Source organism: Chionomys nivalis, chromosome 5, assembly GCF_950005125.1.
Source record: "Chionomys nivalis chromosome 5, mChiNiv1.1, whole genome shotgun sequence".
NCBI classification, from domain to species: Eukaryota; Metazoa; Chordata; class Mammalia; order Rodentia; family Cricetidae; genus Chionomys; species Chionomys nivalis.
In genome coordinates this window covers 55,593,566-55,613,368 of record NC_080090.1, presented here as the reverse complement: position 1 = coordinate 55,613,368, position 19,803 = coordinate 55,593,566, and the positions used below count along the sequence as shown (strand labels likewise).

Here is a 19,803-nt window from a genome sequence, read left to right as displayed (position 1 = left end):
ATTCACATTAGCTAAACCACTCCTCCAGCCTCCACTGGACTCCTTCTGCTCATTTCTTGCTGAAAACACTGCTCACACTGTATCAAACATGGTGGCCAACAAGTCTGACCCAGTATTAGAGCTTTCCTGTTGTACACATGGATCTCACTGTAGATCCCAGGCAGGCCTTGAACTTTCTCTCCTCCTGCCTTCACCTCCCAAGTCCTGGGATTATAGATATATGTTACCAAGCCTAGCTTTACTTTCCTTACGGATATCATTCGTCCATATTATTGCCATGTATATCGGCTGGTTTTTGTGTTCCAACTTGGCACAAGCTAGAGTCATCAGAGAAAGGAGCCTCAGTTGAGGAAATGCCTTGATGAGATCCTGCTATAAGGCATTTTCTCATTTAATGATCAATGGAGGAGGGCCCAGCCCATGGTGGGTGGTGCCATCCCTGGGCTGGTGGTCCTGGGTTCTATAAGAAGATGGGCTAAGGGGGCTGGAGAGATGGCTCAGTGGTTAAGAGCATTGCCTGTTCTTCCAAAGGTCCTGAGTTCAATTCCCGGCAACCACATGGTGGCTCACAACCATCTGTAATGAGGTCTGGTGCCCTCTTCTGGCCTGCAGACACACAGACAGAATATTGTATACATAATAAATAAATATTTAAAAAAATATATAACAAAAGAAGATGGGCTAAAAGAGTCATGGGAATCAAGCCAATAAGCAGCTTCCCTCCATGGCCTCTGCATCAGCTCCTGCCTTCAGGTTCCAGCCCTGCTTGAGTTCCTGTTTTGACTTCCTCCAATGATGGACTATGATTGTATACTATGTATATACATAGTATATAGATATACTATGGAAGTATAAACCAAATAAACCCCTTCCTCCCCAACTTGCTTTCTTGGCATGGTGTTTCATGTTTCTATTGGGAGTGATATGGACCCTGGGTGTTGGGGTTAGGAAAACGGTGGTTAGGTGTTTTAAGCGCTGCTTACTGAGAGCATGGAAGACAGTGGTGCTGAGTGTGATTTGATGAATTGAGGGTATCAAGAGGTTTCAGAGGAGAAGGACGTTACCTAGAGACTGGTCTTTTGATATTTTGGTGAAGAAAATGGCTCTTTTTTGCCCTTGTCTGAAGAGTCTGCCTGAGAAGTTTTGGATTAATTCTATTGGCAGAAGAAATCTCAAAAGAGCCAAATATAGACTCTGTCCTGTGGTTATTAGTGGTAACTCTAATGAAGATTTTTTTTTTTTTTTTTGGCTTTTCGAGACAGGGTTTCCTGTGTAGCTTTGGAGTCTGTGCTGGAACTCACTCTGTAGACCAGGCTGGCCTGGAACTCACAGAGATCTGCCTGTCTCCTAAGTGCTGGGATTTCCTGTGTTCAAGAAAATAAATGGATGAAGAAATTGAATAAAGGGAGTGGTGACCTTGGGACAAGATTCCACCCAGTTAAGTTTCCAATTTGTGAAAAGGAGCTAAAGAAAAGCTTAGGACCAGGTGTGGTGGGAATACCACCAATCCCAGCAAAGGCTGGTGGATCTCTGAGTTTGAGGCCAGCCAGGTCTACAGAGCAAGTTTCAGGACAGCTATGCTTAGGCAATGAAGAACAGAAAGCTGGTGAAGATATACTTGAATGAGGTGGCCATGCTCCAACCTGAATAAGCAGCAGAACATGGCATCTTAGGCCATGTGGTTCTTGCTTTAGAGTTAAGGGTAAAAGACATGGGTTATGGAATTTGCCTCCCTGCCTAAAGAAAGCCACTGAGGTCAGACATGTGTCAGGAGTGTCCTGAAGGAAGGCCTAGTAGAAAGGCCAGTTTGTGAAGCTGTGAAATTGAAGCCTGGATTCATTGCTTTGGAGAATCTAAGATGTTAGAGATGCCACAGTCATGGGATACCTACTGAGGAGAGCCGCTAGCAGGGAGTGGAACCAGCCCAAGAGAAAGAACTGTGTTGCAATCAACAAAGCTGAAGGAAGTTGGAGATCTGAAGATCATTTTCCTTATAACTCCATAATGTTCGATTCTCTCTGTCTCTCTCTCTGTCTCTGTCTCTCTCTCTCTCCCTCTCTCTCTCATCTGCTGGCCATGTTCAATCTACTTTTTTCTCTCCCTGTTCTGGACTCTTCATATCTACAATAACCCCCCCGAAACCGTATCAAGGAGCACTCATGCAATCAGTTCATATACCCTGAGACCTTAGCTCCAGCATCGTCCCCAAGGCTCTGTTCTATTGGTTATTTATTTTTTGTTTGTTTATTATTTAGAATTGAAAAATTGAACCCAGTTCACTTGCATACTAAACTCACTGAGCCATGTCTCCAGTTCCCAGATTTTATTTTTATTGTTAAAGCATCTTTAGTATGTAATATGGAAATATTCATTTTAGAGGGTATGCAATATGAAAATATTCATTTTGAGGCCTCTATCCATTTTAAAGTTTGTTTGTCAAACAGGCTTACGTTACCCTCACTTCTTTTTTTGGGGGTGGGGGGTGTTATGTTTTGTTTGAGACAGGGTTTTTCTGTAGCTTTGGGGCCTGTCCTGGAACCAACTCTTATAGCCCAGGCTGGCCTTGAACTCACAGAGATCTTCCTGCCTCTCCCTCCCGAGCGCAGGGATTAAGGGTGTTCGCTGCCACCACCAGGCTTCCCTTCCTCACTTCTTAAAACATATTAACAAACATATGTGATTGCTCTACTTTTCTGGTTGGGCAGTTTCGGGTTGAAATTACCAGCCAGTTCTTCCTTGCTGACGGGGAACCAACCCTTAAATAGGAGTTCTATATCCTATTCTGTACTGTGCTGGCTTTTCCAAGAGCCAGGCTTTCTGAGAAGCCAGCACTGTTCAGACCAGCAGAGCAGATTGCATCTGCGTTTTTCTATTTCTTTCTTCTTTTTGTTTTGTTTGGCTCTGTTTTGTTTTTATTTGGACTTGTGAGTTTTTGTGGTATTGAAGTCTTATTATTATTGTTGTTTGTTTGTTTGTTTTTGATAATAGATCCCCCCAGCACGCACACACAATATATTCTGATGTGGTTCCTCCTCCCCCATTCCTCCCACTTCTTCCCATCCAAATTCACCCCCTTTCTGTCTCTCCTTAGAAAAGAATTTGACATGAAACAAAAACAAATTGGAAAAGTACAAAACAAAAAAAAAGGAAAAGAGTCCAAGAAAAGGCATAAGAAATAGATATAGATGTGGAGACACATTCAGGAATACCATAAAAACACAAAACCGGAAGCCATAATATATATGCAACTCCTTACATGTATATATATGTGTGTGTGTGTATAGTGAATATATAATAAAATTTATATTGTAGTATATATTTTATATATTATATGTTAATACATATTATATGTAAAATATAATAGCTGCATGGTGGTGGAACATGTCTTTAATATCAGGAGAGGCAGACAGATCTCTGAGTACAAGGCCAGTATGGTCTATAGAGCAAGTTCCAGCACAGTCAGAGCTACACAGAGAAGCCCTGTCTTGAAAAAAACAAATAAAAAAAAATAATAGGAGGGAGCTGAAGAGATGGCTCAGAGGTTAAGAGCACTGGCTGCTCTTCCAAAGGTCCTGAGTTCAATTCCCAGCAACCACATGGTGGCTCACAACCATCTGTACTGTGATCTGGCACCCTCCTCTGGTGTGCGGGCATACATCGAGGTAGAATGCTGTATACATAATAAATAAATAAATCTTTAAAAAAATAATAGGATAAAATAAGAGTGAAAATAAAACTAAATTTAAATTAAAAAAACAAAACCAACAACAAAAAGCTCCTGACATGACATTATGGGATAAGGAACCTCCAAAGATGCCCTTGATTTTATTTTCTGTTGGCATCTACTCCCGGGCATGTGGACTAGCCAACCATTTTCATGATGGTTGTGCAAATGTGCACTCTTGCCAGCAGTGGATGAGTGTTCTCCTTACTCCACATCCTCACTAGACTGAGCTGTCATTTGCTTTATTGATCTTGGTTTTTCTGCCTAGTACAGGAAGAAATCTCAATGTAGTTTTGATTTACATTTTCCTGTTGGCTAAGGATGTTGAACATTTAAGTGCTTCTCAGCTATTTGAGTTACCTCTTTTAAGAATTCTCAGTTTAGATTCTTAGTTCATTTTTTAATTGGGTTATTATTTTCTTGATATCCAGTTTTTAAAATTTTTTTTATATATTTTGGATATTAGCTTACTACTGAATATGTAGTTTGTAAAAATCTTTTCCCATTCTGTAGGCTACTATTTTATACAAGAAAAACAAGAATACTATCCTTTGACATGAAAAGGCTTTTCAGTTTCATGAAGTTCTATTTATTGTTGATCTTAGTGTCTGTGTTAACAATGTTCTGTTCAAAAAGTCTTTTCCTGTGCCAATGAGTTCAAGGCTATTCCTCAATTTCTCTTCTATCGGATTCAGTGTATCTAGTCTCATGTTGATTCTTTGATCCATTTGGAGTTGAGTTTTGTGCAGGGTGATGAGTATGGATCTATTTTCAATCTTCTACTTGCAGCCATTCAGTTTGACCAGCATCATTTGTTGAAAATACTGTCTTTTTCTAGTCTGTATTTCTGAATTTTCTTTAAAAAAAAAAAAAAAAAAAAAAAGAAAAGAAAAAACCTCAGGTGCCCACATGTGTGTAGATTTTTGTCTGGATCTTCAATTTCATTGATCAAGGTGTTTGTTTTTGTGCCAATACATTGATGTTTCTATTACTATAGCTCTGTAGTACAATTTGAATTTAGGGATAGTGGGACCTCCAGCAGTTCCTTTATTATTCAGGATTGTTTTAGCTATCCTGTTTGTTTTTGTTGTTGTTGTTATTTTGTTATAGTTGTGTTTGTGTGTGTTTGTTTCCACATGAAGCTGAAAATTATCCTTTCAAGATCTATGAAGGATTGTGTTGAAATTTTGATGGGAATTGCTTTGAATCTGTTGATTGCTTTTGATAGGATGGCCATTGTACTATTTTACTACTGAAATATGAGCACGAGAGATCTTTCCATCCTGATATCTTCTTCAGTGTCTTAAAGGTTTTATCATGCAAGTCTTTCACTTGCTTTAATAGTGTTACCTTAAGATATTTTTTTTTTTTCCCGAGACAGGGTTTCTCTGTAGCTTTGGTGCCCGTCCCAGAACTAGCTCTTGTAGACCAGGCTGGCCTCGAACTCCCAGAGATCCGCCTGCCTCTGCCTCCCGAGTGCTGGGATTAAAGGCGTGCGCCACCACCGCCCGGCACCTTAAGATATTTTATATATGCAGTTTTTTGTCTTCCAGGTTGTTTGTGTGGTGAATTACATATATGTATTGAACCATTTTATGCATATATATTGAACCATCCCTGCATCTCTGGGATGAAGCCTGCTTGATCATGGTAAATGATCTTTTTGATGTGTTCTTAGATTCAGTTTGCAAGTATTTTGTTGAGAACATTTGCATCTATATTTATGAGAGAATTTGGCCTGTATTTTTCCTTCTTTGTTGGGTCTTTATGTGGCTTAGATATTAAGGTAACTGTGGTCTCATAAAACAAATAGGGCAATATTCTTTGTTTTTATTTTGTGTAATAATTTGATAAGTATTGGTATTAACTCTTCTTTTAAAGCCTGGTAGAATTCTGTGCTTAAACCACCAGGCCCTGTGCTTTTTTTGGTTGGTAGACTTGATTACTGATTCTATTTTACTAGGGGTTATAAATTTGTTTAAATTGGTTATCTGATCTTGATTTAACTCTGATTGTTGGCATATACTGAGAAAAGTATCTATTTCTTTTAGGTTTTCCAAATTGGTGAAGTATAGGTTTTTAAAGTATGTTCTTATGCTTCTCTGGATTTCCTTGATGACTATTGTCATATTCCTTTTTTCATCTTTAATTTTGTTATTTGGATCTTCTCTCTCTACCTTTTGGTTAATTTGGCTAAGGGTTTGTCAATCTTATTGATATTCTCAAAGAATCAACTCTTCATTTTATTGATTCTTTGTATTGTTTATTTGTATCTATTTTATTGATTTAAATCCTGAGTTTATCTTATGCTGTTGGCTCTTTTTTGTTCTAGATCTTTGGGGTGTTCTATTAAATTACTAGTTTGAGAACTCCTCAGTTTATTTATATACACACTTAGTGTTATGACCTTACCTTTTAGAACCACCTTCATTGTGTGCCATAAGCCTGGGTACATTGTGTTTTCATTTTCATTCAATTTTAGAAAGTTTTTCATTTCTTCTTGACCCATTCTTCATTTTGTAGTGATTTGTTCGGGTTCCATGAGTTTGTAAGCTTTCTGTTGTTTCTGTTGTTGTTGATATCCAGCTTTAATCTGTGGTGGTCAGATAGGATACAGGGTGTTATTTCAATTTTCTTGTATCTGTTAAGACATTTTTGGTGTCTAAGTGTATGGTCAGCTTTCGAGAACATCCCATGAGGTGCTGAGAAGAAGGTATATTCTATTGTATTTGGATGAAATGCTCTGTAAATAACTGTTAGACCGTTTGGTTTATGATGACAGCTAGCTCCAGTACTTCTGGTTAGGTTTTGTCTGGGTAACCTGTCTATTTACAAGGTAGGACACTGAAGTCACCCACTATCTGTGTTTGAGGGTCAACATGTGATGTAAGCTGTGCTACTGGGTTTTTTTTTTTTTTTTTTTGTGTGTGTGTGTGTGTGTGTGTGTGTGTGTGTGAACTTGTCTGGTGCAGAGATGTTAAGAATTGCAGTGTCCTCTTGGTGGATTTTTCCTTTGATGAGTATGTAATATTCTTCCCCATTCTTTCTGACAACTTTTGGTTTAAAATCTATTTTGTTGGATATTGAAGTGGCTACATCAGCTGCTACTTGGGTACATTTGCTTGGAATATTTTTTCTCCTTTTATTCTGTCCTATTAAAGGGCCAAGGCAGTCTCTTTATTTAACCAATGAAATCAACACAAAACAGAAGACTCTCCCCCATCACTGAGACAGGGTTTCTCTGTGTAGCTTTGGAGCCTGTCCTAGAACTCCTTCTGTAGACCAGGCTGGCCTCTAACTCACAGAGATCCACCTGCCTCTGCCTCCTGAGTGCCAGGATTAAAGTCCTGTGCCTCCACCACCCGACTTGGTCTATGTCTTTCTATTGGGGAACTGAGATCGTTGATGCTGAGAGCAGTGTTCCTTGATTCCTGTTATTTTGTTCTTGTGGTGTGTCTCCCCCAACCTCTCTTATTTGCTGGTCTGAGATTTTTTATTCCTTGTGTTTTCTTGGGTGTGATTAGTTTCTTCATTTTGAAATTTTTCTTCTATGGGTTCACCTTCTTAATTAGCTTCTCTAGGACCACGCATAATAGGCTCAACGTCCCCTATTCATGGCTAGAAACCAAATATGAGTGAGTACGTCCCATGTTCCTCTTTTTGGGTCTGGCTCACCTCACTCAGGATAGTGTTTTCTATTTCCGTCCATTTGCCTGCAAAATTCAGGAAGTCATTGTTTTAACATTTAGGCGATGAAAGGAGACAGAGACAAAGACCCACATTGGAGCACCGGACTGAAATCTCAAGGTCCAATCATGAGCAGGAGACAGAGCACGAGCAAGGAACTTAGGACCGTGAGGGGTGCACCCACACACTGAGACAATGGGGATGTTCTATCAGGAAATCACCAAGGCCAGCTGGCCTGGGTCTGAAAAAGCATGGGATAAAACCGGACTTGCTGAACATAATGGACAATGAGGACTACTGAGAACTCAAGAACAATGGCAATGGGTTTTTGATCCTACTGCACGTACTGGCTTTGTAGGAGCCTAGGCAGTTTGGATGCTCACCTTACTAGACCTGGATGGAGGTGGGTGGTCCTTGGACTTCCCACAGGGCAGGGAACCCGGATTACTCTTAGGGGGACTTGATGGGGGAGGGGGAGGGAAATGGGAGGTGGTGGTGGGGAGGAGGCAGAAATCTTTAATAAATAAATAAAAAGAAAGAAAAAAAAGAAATTTTTCTTCTAGTGCCTTCTGTAGTCTGAATTTGTGGATAGATACTGCTTAAATTTAGTTTGATCATGAAATGTGTTTCTTTTCCATCTATGATGGCTGAAAGTTTTGCTGAGTAGTCTGGGATCTCTTAGAGTCTGCAACACATCTGTCCAGGCCCTTCTGGCTTTTGGAGTCTCCAATGAGAAGCCAGTGTTATTCTAACGCTTGTAAGTTATTGTTGTGATGCACTGTGTAGCGCGGGTCGGTTGAAGAAAGAAGGTACTTCAAGATGTAATTTTAAGGTCAACGTGGCAGCAGGCAGGTCCAGCATCTCTGATAGACCAAACCCTGAACAGCCACACAAAGGTGTATTTACTGATTGTTACACTAAGTATTTCCTCGTACAAGGTCCCTAATCTAATTTACACGTCTTACTAACAGAAAGCATCATGTGCCCCCACGACTCTAGTCCTTTATTATGTATCGTTTGCAAAACACAATAACACAGGAGACTCCGGTGTGCCTGAGGCATCTTGCGACCAAAGTCATGGGGTGGCTGCAACGCCCCTTCAGTGATACAATTCTACAAATCACTGTTTCCCACAAGGATTCTTTACCTTTTACCACAAGGGTTCTTCAAGGTCAAAGTACTTCTAAAAAGCAGCTGCTTACATCTAGTATCCCCCCTAATACAGTAACTCTGCTAAATTCCTACAGCATGTGACTTAGTCTTTTTCCTTGCAACAATTAATATTCATTCTTTGTTCTGTTCATGTAGTATTTTGATTGTTAAGTGCCAAGTAGAATTTCTTTTCTGTCCAGTCCATTTGCTGTTCTGTATGCTTCTTGTACCTTGATAGGCATCTCTTCTTTAGGTAAGGGAAATTCTCTTCTAGGATTTTGTTGAAAATATTTTTATGTCTTTGACCTGGGTTTCTTCTCCTTCTTCTATTTCAGTTAATCAAAGGTTTGGTCTTTTCACAGTGCCCCCAATTCCCTGGATATTTTGTGCCTAGAGTTTTTTAGGTTTAACATTTTCTTTGAATGAGGTATTCATTTTTTTTTCTATCTTGTCCTCAATGCCTGAGAGTCTCTATTCCATCTGTTGTGTTCTGTTAGTAAAGTTTGCTTCTGAGGTTCTGTTCAAGATTTTCATTCTCAGATTCCTCTGGGTTTGGGTTTTCTTTATTGATTCTGTTACTACTTTCTGATCTTGACCTGTTTTACTCATTTCCTTCTACTGTTTGTCTGTGTTTTCATAGATTTTTTTTACTTATTATAGTTGTTAAATGTGCATTTTTAATTTAACAAGTACAGAAAATACCATAAATTTAAAAAGTAAGTGTTGAAAAGTTTTCTCTCCTTCCCTTTTCATAGATTTTTTTATTGGATTTATTTATTTCCTCTTTAAGGACCTCTATCATATTCATAAAGGCTGTTTTAAGGCCTTTTTCTTGTGGCTTCTTCCATGTTGGAATATTCAGGGGCTCTGTGGTATGGCTGCTTGGCTCTAGTGCAGACATATTGTCATGTTGGCTGTTACTATGTTTTTGTGCTGGTGTATTGGGAAGACTGTAATTCTTGGTGATATCTGATATCTGGTCTGGTCTTTGTTGAGTAGGTGTTTTGTCTCTTGGCTTCTGTTTCCCTCTCTGGTTTTTAGGAGAGTGTGGTGGATGTGTGTTGCCTGGAAGAAAAATTCTTCGGGGGATCCTGGTAGGTGTGACCTCTGGGGGTCCCTGGTATAATGTGTTTCTAGGTATTGGGAGCTGTTACTTAGGAATGGGGATGAGCTAGAAGGACTGAGGGGGTCCACAGGAGGGAGGAAAACAGGGTGTTCTGTCAGGATCTGCTTAGTGGCTGGAATGGGGGTAGAGAGTGAGGAGAGAGAGACCATTGTAGGTGGTCTGTTGTAGAACTGGGGATGGGGGGTGAGCAGGGATCAGATATGGAGGAAAGCTGGCGGAGTGTGAAGGTTTGAAGCTTGCCTGCCTGCTTCATTGGCCTGCCTGCTTCTCTGGCATGCTTCACCTGAGGGTTCCTCAGGGAAATCAACCCTGCTGGAGACGAGGAATGAGATAGGGGATTAGTTGGGGGAAGGAAGGTCAGAGGAGAAAATCTATATGATCCACAGGAGATGGTGGCAGAGAGGGAGGGGAGACCGAAGCAGGTAGTCTGCTACGGGTTGGGAGGGGGCAGGGATGAGACTGGGGGGAAGATCCACAGTTAGCTTCCTTGCTTCTCTGCCCTGCGTGGCAGGCAGGTTCCCACGGAATGCCTGAGGGAGACAGGGGCTCTGTTTGTGTGTTTTTTTGAGACAGGGTCTCACTCTGTAGCCTAGGCTGGCCAGGAACTCATGATGATCCTCCTGCCTCAGTCATTTCTACTCCAAATTCTTGGATTGCAGGCATAGCCCACTCTGCTAGAGATTATTTTTTTAACCTCACTTGAGTCTGAGCATTTGGTATCCACACCTAAAAGAAGGTCTTAGTCAATACTAACTTTCTTGGCAACAACAGGGAGTAAAAGGAAATGTCAACACATCCTCCCACTTACAGCTCAAAGCCTTTCAGCCTTCCAACTGTCACTTGTGCCCACACCCACCGCCCTCCCTTTAACCTGATATCTTAGTTTACTTAATCTCGTGCCTATAGATAATAATGTAATAACCCACATCTAAGTATGCACCCACAAAAACTCACATCTGTGTTTATTTATTTATTTTATGTGCATTGGTGTTTCGCCTGCATGTATGTCTGTGTGAAGGTGTCAGATCTTGGAGTTATAGACAGTTGTGAGCTGCCATGTCGTTGCTGGGAATTGAACCTCAGTCCTCTGGAAGAGCAGCCGGTGCTCTTAACTCTCGCCCCCGTTTAATTTTTATAAAGGAGAAGAGATAACAGACCAAAAGAGGATGAAGGACAAGAAACAAAAGGAAATAGAATCTGGCTAGATTGACCAGTGCTACTGTTCCCCACGCTGTTGCAGAATGTTATTTTAACCGGGCAAAGATATGTTAAATTTGTCTATGCTGCAGGCTCTTACTTTAATTGTACAAAGGTGTGTTACTTTTGTTTACGTGGCATTTGTTTAATTATGTAAAGATGTTGCATTTGTTTTACCTTGCCTGCCAAGGCACCTGATTGATCTAATAAAGATTGGCTGAGCGGCCACTAGCTAGGCAGGAGAAAGGAGAAGCGGGACTGGTGGGTGGAGAGAATAAATAGGAGGAACGTGGGCTGGAAAATGAAGAACGAGAGGAGGAGGAGAGAACGGGGGACACGCCAGGGGCAAGAAGCCAGGCCGCCTCCAGCCAGACATAGAGTCGCAGTGAAAGTAAGATATACAGAAGTAAGAAAGTAATAAGTCCCAAGGCAAAAGGGAGATAAGAAGAAACAGGTTAATTTAGTTAAAAGAGCTAGCCAGAAATGTGCCTAAGTCAGGCCGAGCATTCAAAACTAATTAAGTCTCTGGGTCATGATTTGGGAGCTGGTTGGTGGCCCAAAAAGAAAGGAACTCTGGTACACACTCACCAGTGGATTTTCCCTTTCATGGAAATGGATGCCCCATTGCTGCCTTCCATAGTGCTCTTAGGTTTTTTTTTTAATTTTTATTTTATGCATATTGGTGTTTTGCCATGGGTGTTGGGTCTCCTGGAACTGGGGTTACAGTTGTGAGTTGCCATGTGGGTGCTGGGAATTGAACCTAGAGTCCTCTGGAAGAGCAGTCAGTGCAATTAACCACTGAGCCATTTCCCTAGAACCCCTACCCTCCCCATACACACCCAGATGCGCGTGCGCGCGCGCGCGCGCGCGCACACACACACACACACGTATTCATTTTTGTGATAGCTGTTCAGGGGGTTGGAAAGTCCATTCTGTGACAGTCTTCCTTCTGTATAGAAAAGTGATCCTACAGGCAGAGGCAAGCAGATATCTACAAGTTCGAGACCAGCCTGGTCTTCACAGTAAGTTGCTGGCCAGCTGGGCAGGCCTCATCACAAAATAAGAAAGAGAGAGCGAGAGAGAAGAAAAGCGAACTTTTGGGAGTGTCACCAACTCTGGCATTGCCATGACTCAGTCATTTAAGTAAACCATCCACGGGGTGGAACAGAAGCCCCTGGAGAGAAAGAAATAGGAAAGAACAAAAGCACACATTAGATTTCTTCATTTCCCAACTTGTGTTTCTAGAAGACTTACTTGGGGACAGCTTCCTGGTGCTGGAAAACCCTGACTGTTATCTTTGAACATGAGTGCTCGAAGGGAGGAATTACAAGACCGGGCCATCGTCAAAATAGCTGCTCACTTACCAGACCTCATCGTCTACGGAGATTTTTCTCCAGAGCGGCCATCAGTGAAGTGTTTTGATGGAGTTCTGATGTTTGTTGATATTTCAGGCAAGTGCCAAAGGAATGCTTACTTAATTACCCTGTGTGTGAGCAGCAGGCATGCATCAGAAGTCACATGCAAGTTGTGATTGCAGCGGGACACCGTTTTCAAACCCTTAGGCGGTAGGGCAGCTAGTCTCACTGTGCACGCGGGAAAAGAATGACCTCTTCCCCCAGGTGTCTCCCTCTCCCTTCCTCCAGATTTCAGTCACAGGCATGTCTTTAAGACACTCAAGTTCCCCATCTGGGACTTCTGACTCCAGTGTCCCTGCCCCAACTTCACAGCCTCTTCGCCCAAGTCCCACGCACATCCCTGACAAACTCAGGAGATGATCTAGTTACTGTATTTACATCCTCATACAAAACGTGCCTTATTAGAAGAATTTGAAAACTCAGTGGTCTCTAAACCATGGAACAGAACCTTTCTTTCCAACAATATGCCGCTGTCACTGTGTACATGGGGACCTGGGAAGAAGGGATGGCATCCCCTGCCCGCCAGCCTTCGAACTGCTGCCTGGCTGAAGCCTGGCACCCCTAGTGGAACCCACTTAGGGCCGGCGGAGCCCTCTGCTGGCTCTGCCCGGCTCCCAGGAAGCCAGCTGCAGTTTCTTTCAGGTTTTACTGCGATGACGGAGAAGTTCAGCACAGCAATGTACATGGACCGAGGGGCCGAGCAGCTGGTGGAGATCCTCAACTACTACATCAGTGCAATAGTGGAGAGTAAGTGTCCTCTTGGGGGGGGGGGTTGCCTGAGAGCATTTCAAGTCATTGTTTTCTCGGTATATGAATAGCAGAGTATCATGACTGAGAGTTCTTCATCCTCCCCAGGAAATACATGTGCCATGCTTCTGGTGAGTGGTGTTTTGTCTTGTCAATTTGACACAAGCTAGAGCCATCTGGGTGAATCATGGGAACAAGCCAATAAGTAGTACTTCACCATGGTCTCTGTTTCAATTCCTGCCTCCATGTTCCTGCTTGAACTCTTGCCCTGACTTCCCTTCATGATCAACTATAAGATATAAGTTAAAAGAAACTCTTTCCTCTCTCAGCCCTTGTGGTCACGGTGTTTATCACAGCAAGGAAAAGCCAACAAGGACAGTCATCAGTACTTTTAATATGATAGATTACCACTAAATGAATGTGGTCAAGCCTCACTAATAAGACTACATGAGGGAAAGTATGTTTTATGTTAAGGACCTGAGTCTACAGCCAAGGCTGGCCTGAAATTTATTCTACAGCTAGAACCTTGAACTCAAGGCAATCAATCCTCTTGCCTCAGATTCCCAATACTGAGAGTATAGGAATAAGCCGCTGTAACTAGGCTGATTGTAGTACGATTAATAAAAAACCCAGAGACAGATACTGGAATTCAACGTGAAGGTCAAAAAAACAAAGCAGCCAACCACTAGCTATTACCTCTACCTCAGTCCGAAATGATAATCCTGCCTCCAGGAATCCCCAGAATGAGACTGTGAGTAAGAGCTATCTCCTCCTGTCTTATATTCCTCTCCACTACTGCCCAGTTTCTATGGCAAGCTAGTGTGGCTTCCAGAATTACCACTGCCTGGTCTGTAAGGCTGACCAGGGCAGCTGTTTTACTCTCTGATCTTCAGTCAAGTTTTATTTATTAAAATACATATGAAATATCACTACAGTTGATGTTCTTAAAATTATTTTATTTTGCGTATGAGTGCTGTGTCCGCATGTATGTCATGCATCACGTGCATGCCTGGTTCCCACAGGCCAGAAGAAGGGGTCAGATTCCCTGGAACTGGAGTTACAGATGCTTGTGAGCTGCCATATGAGTGCTGGGATTCAAACCTGGTCCTCTGGAAAAGCAGCAGAGCTCTTATCCATAGAGATATCTCTCTAGCCCCAGGCTAATTTTCCCTAAAAGTAAAAACAAAACCTATAACTCTAAGACTTAGGAAACAGGTAGAAGGAACATAATTGTGAAGCTACCTGAGAAAATAGTGACTTCCAGCTAGTCTAAGCTATGAGACTTATCTCAAAACCCCCAAATCATATTGGAAGTGTATTTTCTCAGCATGCCACACAGGCTTGAGACCCTGAGTTCCATTACCGGAACATGTAGCATGTGTTTTACACACACACACACACACACACACACACACACGTACGTGGTGGGGGAGGAAGGGAGAGGGAGGAAGAGAGGAGATCAGGTGGTGGCTCACATCTGTAATACTAGCACTTGGGAGGCTGAGTCTGGAAAATGGTTACATATTCCAATTCAATCTAGGCTACATAGTGAAGTTTAGGTAAACCTGCCTTACACAATGGGGCCCAATCACAAATACAAAGAACTGGGGAGGCTTAGCTGTTAAGAGTGCTTGCTGCTCTAGCAGAAGATTCAATTCCCATACCCACATTGGGCGGCTCACAACTGCCCGTACCTCCAGGTCCAGGGGATCCAGTGGTCTCTTCTGGCCTCTGTAGGTACCTGCATGTGCATGATTGCACACAGACACACACACACAGACACTCACACACACATATACACAATCTAAATCTCCAAACAAATCACAAATCACAGAAAGGGCATCTAATTTGTTTTTGCATCCCACTTGGCACAGCAGACACTCGGCATTTTGTGGGATACTGTTAAAACCCAGAGGTGTGCAGGGACAGGAATATAGGTGGGGAGCATCCTTTAAGGCCTAACTTGCCTAACATGTCCTGTGTTTCAGCCCCAACACCAAAAACAAACCAGCAAACACAAATCTCCACTTAGATCATGGTCTAAATTTCTAAAGCAAATGGCAACAAATAGAACCCACTTCCTTCCTCCCGTTCCTGTGGAGTTCACCAGCCTATGCTCCTTAAAGGCTGGCAAATACTGTATTCTTTTTTTTTTTTTTTTTTTTTTTTTTGGTTTTTCGAGACAGGATTTCTCTGTGGTTTTGGAGCCTGTCCTGGAACTAGCTCTTGTAGACCAGGCTGGTCTCGAACTCACAGAGATCCGCCTGCCTCTGCCTCCCAAGTGCTGGGATTAAAGGCGTGCGCCACCACCGCCCGGCCAAATAGTGTATTCTTATGCACCAGGAGAGGGAGGAGGGCCAGTATTCTTGGGTCCTGGGAGGAACTCCACCCCTCTGTTTCCTGGTTTGTTTGATTTTTATTTTCTAGAGCATGGACACGGGTTGACTGTGGTGCTCGCTGGACTGCAGCCAAGGAGGCAGGCTACACAGAAGTCATGACACATCATGCTTTTTAGAAAAAGTGTAGTCTCTGAATTGTTATTCTCACTACCCTGATTCTACCTTTCTTCTGTTTTCCTCTGAGACAGGGTCTAAGGTTTAGCTACGTAGCCCAGTCTGAGCTCAGACTCACAGTGATCCTTCTGATTCAGCCTCTCCAGTGCTAGGATGACAGGTGTGTGCCGCCATGCTCCCAAAGCCACTTCTATGTCATCAATGAGTAATGTCCACTAAAGAGTCAGTTTGACTTAACTTTTTCCTTTCTTTCTTTCTCTCTCTCTTTCTTTCTTTCTTTCTTTCTTTCTTTCTTTCTTTCTTTCTTTCTTTTTTCTTTCTTTTTCTTTTTCTTTCTTTTTATAGAAGTGCTGATTTTTGGAGGAGACATCCTAAAATTTGCAGGTACGGAAGCTGACTGAGTCTGGAAGGGTGGGGTAGGAAAACTGAGGTGCCTGTCCTGTCACAAAGGAAGGGACCTCAGGGAGTTGTGGCCAGGGAGTGGGTTGAGACATGGTTACAGCAGCACAATGGCCCTGATCTCCAGGGTGGGACTAACGCCCCACAGTGTCTCTCTTAAAGGTGACGCACTGTTGGCCCTGTGGAGAGTGGAACGGAAGCAACTGAAAAACATCATCACCGTGGTGATCAAGTGCAGCCTGGAGATCCACGGCTTGTTTGAGGCCAAGGAGGTTGAAGAAGGCCTGGATATTCGAGTCAAGATAGGTAAGAATCTGGAACTGAGCATACACTTGTAATCCCAGCTCTCAGGAGGCTGAAGCAGGGAGGATAGCTGAGAGTTTGAGGCTAGCCCAGGTGACATACCAAGAGAACCTCAAAAAATAAGCGAAAAATAAGTAAGCAGTGGGGAAAGAACAGACACTATTAGCGTTGGGATCATGTTCCATCATGCTGTGAAGTTGGAGTCAAGCTGACCAGAATGCAAACTTTTGCTCACTCATTAACCATTTAAAAAAACTTGAAGGCTGGAGAGATGGTTCAGAGGTTAAAAGCACTGACTGTTCTTGTAGAGGTCCTGAGTTCAATTCCCGGCAACCACATGGTGGCTCAAAAACCATCTCTAAGGAGATCTGGTTCCCTCTTCTGGTGTTTATAAACATAATAAATAAATCTTTTTAAAAAAGATTTTTAAAAAAGAATTTGAGATAATAATGCCTATATAGTAGGCTATTATAAAAGTAAAGTAGACTAGATGAGGTGACATATGTCTATGGTTTTATCACTCAAGACATACAGGAAACTATTGTGAGTTTGAGGCCAGCCTAGACTATATAGGGAACCTTGTCTCAAGGCATAAATACTTTTGGGCTTGGGGATATAACATTAAGTAAAATAGAGTACAGTTTGTCACTACATAAATTCAGCAATGCCGTAGACTGGTCATCTGTTACTTCATAAGAGTTAATATACAGAGTCTGGAGAAGTGGCTCATAGGTTAAGAACATTGGAGGCTCTTGCAGAGGACCCAGGTTCAGTTCCCAGCACTCACACAGCCTCTCACAACCATCTATAACTTCATTTCCAGGGGATCCAATTTCCCCTTCCTATTTCCAACAGCACTAGGCACAGTGTACGTACAAACATGTAGGCAAAACACTCGAATGAAATAATCTCTTTGTCTAAAGGAATGATAAGCAAGCAGAACTTAACAAGTTATACCTGCAGCACAGCTCAGAGTTTATGCTGGGCTGGTTGAGGCAGTCTCCTAATAAGTGACAGCCACATGCAGTTTCATATTTCATATAGATTTTACATGCACAGCTTGCTGGGCGTGGAAGCTCACTCCTATAAACTCAGTTTGGGAGAGTGGGGCTGGAGGATTAGTGGACGCCTGAGGCCCAGTCAAGGCTACAGTCACAAACAGATCAGCACAAAGAACAAAGGTGGAAAATAAACTTCAATTACATTAACTCCAATAATTTAAGAGCACTCTGTTACATACTGTGTGTGCATATATATATATAATTTTCATATACATATAATATTTTACAGCATCTGTATTCTCTTATTCAGTTACCTAAACCTTCATTTCTCAACTTGAAAACAGAGGAAGCCAGGCATGGGAGTTACAGGCCTTTAATCCCAGAGTTCTCAGGAGGCAGACCGATCTCAGCGAGTTTAAGGACAGCCTGGTCTATATAGTGAGATCCTATCTCAATAAAAGAGAAAACAATGAGAGAAGCCATTGTTTGATGGACCATCTGGCTTTCAAATACCTATTTCTTTTCTTCACCCTTTAGTTATGGGCTAAAGTTAGACCTAAGGTTTGTTTTCAGTGATAAAATGAAAATTCTCCCCAAACAAAATGATAAAATGAAATCAATCCACGATAAAATGAAAATTCTCTCCAAATTATCGACACTGTTTTCTGTTGCCTTAAATGTAAATTGAAGAAAAGGTTAAATAGCTCTGGGGATTGAAAAAAAAAAAAACCCTTTAAGAAGAGTGTTATTGAGCTGGGTCTGGTGGTGTATTATTCATTTAATCCCAGCACTCTAAAGACAGAGGCAGGTGAATCTCTGAGTTCAAGGCCAGCATGGTCAACAGAGTTAGTTCCAGGTCAGCCAGGGCTATACAGAGAAACCTTGTCTAGAAACACAATTTCTTCTCTCCCTCCCCCACCCCCACCTCCGAGCAAAAAAAGAAAAAGTGTCACCAAAAGGTGAAAATGTGGAGTTATGTTCTTAGCTTTGAAAGAAGGAACATTTGGAACGACCGGTACCTGGAAGAGGCATTCTCTCATCTCTGTGTAAAATTTTAAAATGGGATTTTCTTAGGAGTTGTGTGGTCACATCAAGATTCTGATTTTCCCGAGATGCAGTGCTTCTGGGAAGCAACCCAGAACTTGTTGTGCAAACCCATTGCTTGTCTTCTTCAGGACTGGCTGCTGGCCACATCACCATGCTGGTCTTCGGGGATGAAACACGCAACTACTTTCTGGTGATTGGCCAGGCGGTAGATGACGTGCGCCTTGCACAGAACATGGCCCAGATGAACGATGTTATTCTGTCTCCAAACTGCTGGCAGCTCTGTGACCGGAGCATGATTGAAATTGAGAGGATTCCGGACCAGAGAGCAGTTAAGGTGAGAGTATGGTCGCTGCCAAGTGTGTGCCCGCAGGCGAATTCAAAGGAGTCTGGGCTAGCCAAAGGACACGTCCTGTGGGAGGAGCCAGGACTGCTGAGCTCAAGAAGGAAATGTCCAGTCCGTCTTGTTCCCCACACCCCATCTGCAACCCAAGGCCACGTGGTGACCTAGAGGCAGCAGGGAGTTGTTGTGTTTACTGAGACAGGGTCTCCAGTAGCCCAAGCTAACTTTGAAGTCATTACATAGCTAAAGGTGGCCTTAAACTATGGATCCTCCTGTCTCCACCTCTGGGCTGCTGGGATTGCGATGTGTACCCCGGGAGTGGTAGTGCTTATTTTCTCTACCCAACAACCCCCTAACTCCGGTAGACTGTCAGCCATCGGCCAGATAAACCCCCATCTGTTTTTGCCTGGTGCCGCCACATTATTGGACTAAACTTCTGCATTTGGGGAGGTAGGAATACAGAGACTCAAGGATATTCCAGTTCCAGTACATAATACTACAGAGTTCATGATTTTCCTGGGACCTTTTTAGGCTATAACACTTTTCGTTTTTAACACTTATAAGAAAGAAATGGGATGAGAATTGGGAAGTCTGCACCCATATTTTGGTGTGTATAATAAACTCCAACTCTGTATCATACTGCAGAAAGAAAGGGAAGAGATAAAGGAAAGAGGAAGGGGAAGGAAAAAGGGAAGAAGAAAGAGGAGAAAGAAGGGCATATAGTCTTTCAGGTTTTAGTTTAACTAAAATGATCAAAAAGAGAAAGAGAAGAAGAAAAATCCTCAGGGTGGAAAAATATAAACAAGTGGCCCTTTGTGTGTGTATACTGACCCTAAGATCTTAAAAAGTAATTGGAAAAAAATTTAAACTTTCTTCTGTTCTTTTCTTTTTGAGCTAAAAACTGAATCTAGGACCTATGGTCTAAGTATTTGTTCAGTATAAGCTATGCTCCTAAGTTTTTAAAATTTTTAACAGCTTTTTTTTTTTTTTGGACAGTACTGATGGCCAGAACCACACACATGCTAGGCAAATACCCTATCTCATTGAGGTACAGACCCAGTTTTTTAATTTCTTTTTTTCCAAAACAGCGTTTCTCTGTAGCATTGGAACCTATCCTAGAGCTCACTCTGTAGACCAGGCTAGCCTTGAACT

General features: G+C 42.3%; 1 protein-coding gene across 2 annotated transcripts in view; it reads left to right on the top strand.

Annotated features, from left to right (window-relative positions):
- The first annotated feature begins 12,139 nt into the window (after nucleotides 1-12,139).
- The window catches only part of Adcy10 (adenylate cyclase 10), a 72,081-nt gene continuing 64,417 nt past the window's right edge, over nucleotides 12,140-19,803 (top strand). For both annotated transcript variants that reach the window (XM_057770105.1, XM_057770106.1), the window contains exons 1-5: nucleotides 12,140-12,337; nucleotides 12,944-13,048; nucleotides 15,907-15,945; nucleotides 16,123-16,266; nucleotides 18,440-18,645. In XM_057770105.1, the coding sequence (XP_057626088.1) occupies nucleotides 12,190-12,337; nucleotides 12,944-13,048; nucleotides 15,907-15,945; nucleotides 16,123-16,266; nucleotides 18,440-18,645 (642 nt within the window). In that variant the 5' untranslated portion in view covers nucleotides 12,140-12,189. The remainder of the gene's footprint in view (nucleotides 12,338-12,943; nucleotides 13,049-15,906; nucleotides 15,946-16,122; nucleotides 16,267-18,439; nucleotides 18,646-19,803) is intronic.